Source organism: Bison bison, unplaced genomic scaffold (genome assembly GCF_000754665.1).
Source record: "Bison bison bison isolate TAMUID 2011002044 unplaced genomic scaffold, Bison_UMD1.0 scf7180017864329, whole genome shotgun sequence".
NCBI classification, from domain to species: domain Eukaryota; kingdom Metazoa; phylum Chordata; class Mammalia; order Artiodactyla; family Bovidae; genus Bison; species Bison bison.
The window spans coordinates 4351553-4358158 of record NW_011494901.1 but is presented as its reverse complement, the minus strand read 5'-3'; the positions used below and the strand labels follow the sequence as shown (position 1 = coordinate 4358158).

Genomic DNA, 6606 nt, shown 5'->3' with positions numbered 1-6606 from the left:
ATCCATATAATTAATTGGAACCATTCTGATTGCCCGATGGAGGCAGGGGTTGGAACAGTCATCATTTTACAGATGGCAGAGATGATGGAGGAACTCGGAATGACAGAGTCCACAAGAAAGCCCAGGTTGCCTGTTTTCTGAAAGAGCACTCCAAAGATCTCTTTAGGGGTAGTATTTAACTGCCTTGTTTCAGTGCATGTAACCTACTTCTCCTGGTCAAATTATTTCTGATTTCTCTTAATGCCTGGCTCCAGTATTTGAGCTTGGGCTGCTTGAGTAGCCCAAGAAAGGAGGCAGGTAGGAAAATGGGGTGCATCCATAGCACACGTCCATGCCCCAAGAGAAAGAGTGTTAGAGTAGCTGGACTGAAGCCTGATCATTAACACATCTAACGAGTATATCTTACTCAAGGTGATACATGATGAAGCATTGAAACTAACAGGATGATAGTATTATTTGGTCAAATCAGATCAAATATTTTAATTTGGTTATTTCTGCTTGAGAATTTTATCTGGTTAGGAAACTTCTCTTTCCAAAATAACGCACCTCTGTCTTCTAGTTAGAGCAACAACTCAGGGCTGTCAGCATAGCCGCTTGGGGCTACCCATAGCTGATAGCAGACTGCTACAGGGAGAGGGCGAGGGACGTGCTGACAGGAGGAGTTACAGCATCTATTTAAAACCATCTTCCTGAGAACTTCCTGAGAGGGCGGCCTCTTAGTCTCGGGGGTGTTGGGAAGGGCCATCTGTCTTTCTGCATTTAATCTTCCTTGGCCCTGCAAATCAGAGAGCTCTCTGTGTACTTTCCATCACTGGCAAGAGCTGTAAATAAACTGCCCAGCTTCATTAGGCTCACCTGGAGGCTTTTTGTAAAAAGACTGGTGGGATGACATCACTGTGTTTCTCCGCTCACTGGGTCGGAATAAAAAGGAACATTTTACTTGGCATTTGAAGCTCCGGCTTTCAGAAGCTGTGATGTCATCTGGGTCCCAAGGCAGATAGCCCAGGCTCTCCCCACGGCAAGGCAGGGCCTCGGGCACCCGCAGAGCTGGTCCCACTGTTCCCACCTCACAAGGGAGGCCTGCGCCCTGTGTCTCTGCAGAGCTGTCCTCTGGCTTCCTCCAGGGCTGCTGGAGTTCAGGCTGCGTGTCTTGATCGTCTTGTATCTGTGGCGTCCATACCTAGGAAAGGCGCGGCACAACCTTGTTCGTGGCATTGAGAAGCCCACGGCAGGGCACTGTCTCCCTCTGCCCACTGCCCTGAGATGGGTGGGTGAGCACCGCAACGTCAGAATCTTTCGCAGGGTTGTGTCCCCAGGTTCACGTTGTGGATTTGTCTGGTAGCTGAGAGGTCACACAGGCCGTCAGCACCTTGGCAAGAGAGAGGGCTGCCGGGGCCTGGAGCCAGCCCCGGGGCCCAGTGCCACGTGCAGGCGGGCCGTTGACTGGCTTCCCCATGTTGGGTTCAGGCCGGCACCCTCAGCTTATTTATGTGCACGTGGGTGCCGCTCCTGCATTCCTGTTTCAGGTCAGTTTCTACCCCTGTGTCATGGGTTTGTCTTTTTTGGCAGTAAAATAGAATTGGGGACATATGTAAAGGAAAGGGTTTGTCACTGCTGGAATTTTAAATCCGGAGGCATCACAACCCACCCATCTGGACCCCAAATGTCTTTAAATAAGGCACAGTGTCGTGAACATTGCTGCTTAACACACATGAAAAGATCTCTAGGATTTTCCCTTACAGACTAGGTCAGTGGTATCGGGGTGCTGCGGGAAGACAGGGAAAGGGGAATACATAGGGTTAAATTTACTTTCTTCCCCTTGTTCCAACCAAAGCACCTGGGCTTTTATCTTTTTTTGCATTCTGGACTTTGGAGGAAGGATGCCATAGCCAAAGTGGATTGGAAACCATGGGACTAGGCCAATGGTTAGCAGCTTTTTAGAGCTCTGATCCTTATTGTTGCCTTGGGAAAAGGTTTTGAGGCCAGAATGACTCAATAACTAATGGATCTTAAAGGCCATTTGGTGTCTACTTTTGTTCCTTTTACTTAGTCCTTGAAACATACCAGTCACTCCAGAGAAACCAGAAACATAATTTGGCAAAAACAAAAATGACACATTTAAAAAAAAAAAGAAAACAAGAATAGCTAAAAATAAATGGGCTGAATAACAGAATTATCGGTACATTTTAAGCTTCAGCCTTGCAGAGTCTTAGTCATTGGAGATCAACTACAAAACCAGAACCTACAGATAGAACAGTCATCTGGCTAATCCATCCCTTCCTGCAAACTGAGGATGGTGAAGTCACCATCTCCTGGGGACATTTTTCAGTCTCTCTGTTGGAAAGTTTTTCCTTATATGTCTCATCCTATCTTCAAGGAAGGAATGTGATCCCTTTTCCACCTGACAGTGTCTTAGATCTTAGACTTAGACACCCTTTACTGCCAATTTTTTCGCCTTCCAGATTTATCATTCTCAGTTCTCCTCAGTGTTCTTCATAAAACAAGATATTAAAAGTTCCTTATATTCTCTCATCACTGTCCAGTGGTAGGAAGGAGGCACAGGGGTGGAGATGGGTGAAATTCAGGAGCTCAGTCTTGGCACTGTTACCAGACAATTACATACAGGGGTCCAGAGCTTGGGGAATGAAGAGTGGGCTGGAGATGTTAATGTGGAAGCCATCAGCACATTAGAAACAGATGACATAATCTAAAGGGAGAAATGTGTGAGCAGAGAAAGGGGCCCAGGTCTAGCATTTAGAGGCTGAGGCCAAAGAGAAGGAACCAGCAATTATAGTTTGTTTTTGTCCAGTTTCTCTAAAACGTTATGACTCACACTGGATACCAAACTCTGTGGATTGTGAGAGTTAGTGACTTCTATAGTTTTCAATACAATCTTCAATAAGTCTAAAAGTAACTTTTGACCATCACCATCCACAATTAAATGTCAATGAAGAAGGGAGGCTCTGAGGAGCTCTGTAATTAACATAATTTTTTTGGGGGGGGAGCTCCCTTTAAGAAAAAGAAGAAAATTATTGATACACAATTAAGTACAGGACTTTGGGAGGGGACCAGACCACTGAGGAGCCTTGAAATTTAAGCTGCTTTAAGCCTTATGATAAAGGCACTTCACTATCAACTAAAATCCCTGAGTATTTTCTATGGATATTGTTGATACGCCCCCCTCTCCCAATCCTGTTTTCCCAGCTGGTTTATTAGACTTTACATTTATCCCTTAGAATGCCTCCATTAAGAGTTGACTTAGCCATCATCATTCCAAAGTCAAGAGCTTTTCTAAATGTCTTAATTCTGCCATCCCACATTTCCAAGGCCTCCTGTTTTCATGCTATCCACAGATCTGATAAGCCTGCCTCCACCATTCAAGTCAGTACCAACAGGACATAAATGAGCCCACCACAGACACCTTTCCAGGTTGATGCAAACCAGCAGCTATAAGTTCAGCTATTGTCACAATGTTCAGAGATCCTTTGAAACATCTTGCTAAATCACAGAGATATGCTGTCTGCTGTATTTCCTCATTAGCCAAGCACATAATCTAATCAAAAGGAAATGTAGTTAGTAGGGTATGGCTTAGAAATTGCACTCTTATTTCATTAATATTATCTGCATAGTCACTTATTTCCTGTATCTTCCTTCCTCTTCCAGTATGCCTGCACTTAATTAGAAAAGGCAATTAACAAAAAAGACTATCTTTACTCTGAGCAGTATTTCTTCCAGTCCTGTCTCCCATCCATTTTTGTAAGAACAAGGTTGGGGGGTAGCAACCAATGTTCTTGAGAAGTACTCTTGGGTTGTGGTCACTTCCGAAATGTCCACTTCAGGAGGACAGCATGTACTGAATTGGCCAAGTTCAGCACAGTTCAGCACGCATCTATTGAACCTGATGGTATACTGGGGAAACAAAGATAAAGAGATACAGAGAGAGAGAAGATGTGTTTTCTCCTGTTCAGGAACTTCTGGTATAATGGGCTCTACTAGCTGCCATTTACTATGATGATGATTGCCAAATCCTTTCAGAGAAAGCCTCAGTTTCCAAGTCTAAGACATAGTCACAGGTTTCCTTGTCACTTCACATGTTGTCGGCTCTTCTTCGTTGCTCTCATCTGTTCCTTGGTTGAACGGGCACTTGTGACACCCAGTCTTTGTCCCGAGGGCCCCCTCTCTCCAGCGTGCATGCTGGCACAGGTCTGGAAGTCAGTTCTGGGGGCTGGTCCAAGGCCCTAGTACTTACTTCTCCTCCTCCTCCTGGGCCCTCTCCGTCTCCTTGACGGGCTAGGTTCTTGTCCTGTGCATAGTGCGCTGTTGCTTCTCCAAAGGAAGTGGATTTTCTATCTCTGGGCACTGCTGACTTTCTTTTGTGCTTTCTCTTGTACATCATAGTTTTACATTCACCAGCCTCTTGGCTGTTTTTTAAGGCCCTTGACTTCCTAAGAATTCTGTGCAGCCTTGTTTTCTTTGGGAGTCATTTCCTTTGTTTCATAGAAGCTCTCTGGGTAGAGGTGAAGAGCCAAAGGGTACAGAGGTATTCCTTAAATCCTTTTACCTTCTGCTTGAGCTTGGTGATTACCTGCTTCACATAAAAAGAGTCAGTGACTGAATACCACCTGTACACAGCTGGATCATATCCTTACCTGCCGCACCTCTTAGCCGAATTTGATTTTAGCCACTCAGGCCCGGCTTGCCCTGAAAAGAATAGGAGTTAGAATGGAGCAGAACATCCCACCTTGGATTCAAACGGGAGCAAATGGGGGACAAATCTGGCTACTTGCTCATGTAATACCCAACTGCTCTAACCATCATGGTTTCAGAGTATCTGTATTTGCAGAAAGTCTGCTGGATGAACCACTCATGCTTTACACAGTGTGAACTGATGCCAGAACCAGTAGTTTTTTGTATTAATGTGTGGTCTATAACTTCCTATCTCCAAGGTGCGAAAAGAAGCCACTAAACTTTTTTCTTCTCTACCTACCAAATTCTAAATATAGACACCATGTGCACTATATCTAAATTCTTTTAATGTGTCATCAGTCCTTTTAGCCAGGCCCAGTGGAATATAAGAAACATTTTATATCAGTGGTGAAATGACTCACCTAACTTTCTCCTGTGATAGTTTTTTACTTTTTAAAGGGCATTTTTGCATGGCAAGTACCCAGGGGTGCTGTGCAAAGTGTTTCATAACCACATAGGCACTGATCATCCAGACAGTCACTGGCCTTAGAAGTGGAGCAGAATTCTGAAGATCCCCTGAGGGGCAAGAACAGATGGTGGCGAGGTCTGAGGTGGTGGAGGGGGCAGGGAGAAGGCAGAAGGGAATGGAAGGAGCGGTCAGGACAGAGGCTGTTAGCTTACCAGTATGGAAATATTTACCTACCAACACCTGACATTTGCCCTGTGTGCATCCAATGGTCCTGTAATACCTAGTAATAGATGGAGGGGCTGGATCAGTGATGACAGTCACTTAAACCTTTTCTTTTTTTCTTATGATTTGTTTTTTAAATCCCAGATTGGGGAATTACTGAGTACCACCCATCCTGCCAACAAAGCCAGCTTAACCCTTTTCTGTCCCGAAGAAGGGGACTGGAAAAACTCCAATCTTGACAGACACAATCTCCAAGACTTCATCAATATTAAACTCAACTCAGCATCTATATTGCCAGAAATGGAAGGACTTTCTGAATTTACCGAATATCTCTCGGAATCTGTGGAAGTCCCGTCTCCCTTTGACATCCTAGAACCCCCCACATCAGGTGGATTTCTAAAGCTCTCCAAGCCCTGCTGTTACATTTTTCCAGGAGGGAGGGGCGACTCTGCACTGTTTGCAGTGAATGGATTCAATATGCTCATCAACGGAGGCTCAGAAAGAAAATCCTGCTTTTGGAAGCTCATCCGACACTTGGACCGAGTGGACTCCATCCTGCTCACCCACATTGGGGATGACAATTTGCCTGGAATAAACAGCATGCTCCAACGGAAAATCGCAGAGCTCGAGGAGGAACAGTCCCAGGGCTCCACCACCAATAGTGACTGGATGAAAAACCTCATCTCTCCCGACTTAGGAGTTGTATTTCTCAATGTACCTGAAAATCTGAAAAATCCAGAGCCAAACATCAAGATGAAGAGAAGCATAGAAGAAGCCTGCTTCACTCTCCAGTACCTAAACAAACTGTCCATGAAGCCAGAACCTCTGTTCAGAAGCGTAGGCAATACCATCGATCCTGTCATTCTTTTCCAAAAAATGGGAGTTGGTAAACTGGAGATGTATGTGCTTAACCCAGTCAAGAGCAGCAAGGAGATGCAGTATTTCATGCAGCAGTGGACTGGCACCAACAAAGACAAGGCTGAACTAATCCTGCCTAATGGTCAAGAAATAGACATCCCAATTTCCTACTTAACATCAGTCTCATCTTTGATCGTGTGGCATCCAGCAAACCCTGCAGAAAAGATCATCCGAGTTCTCTTTCCTGGCAACAGTACCCAATACAATATCCTGGAAGGACTGGAAAAGCTCAAACATTTGGACTTCCTGAAACAGCCGCTGGCCACCCAGAAGGACCTCACGGGCCAGGTGGCCACCCCTGCCGTGAAACA

At 45.2% G+C, this 6606-nt stretch overlaps 1 protein-coding gene across 1 annotated transcript in view; it reads left to right on the top strand.

Moving 5' to 3' along the window:
* Positions 1 to 6606, top strand: part of MAP1B (microtubule-associated protein 1B) — a 92884-nt gene that overhangs the window by 72141 nt on the left and 14137 nt on the right. Inside the window, exon 5 of the mRNA XM_010853568.1 lies at positions 5522 to 6585. Within this exon, the coding sequence (XP_010851870.1) occupies positions 5522 to 6585 (1064 nt within the window). The remainder of the gene's footprint in view (positions 1 to 5521; positions 6586 to 6606) is intronic.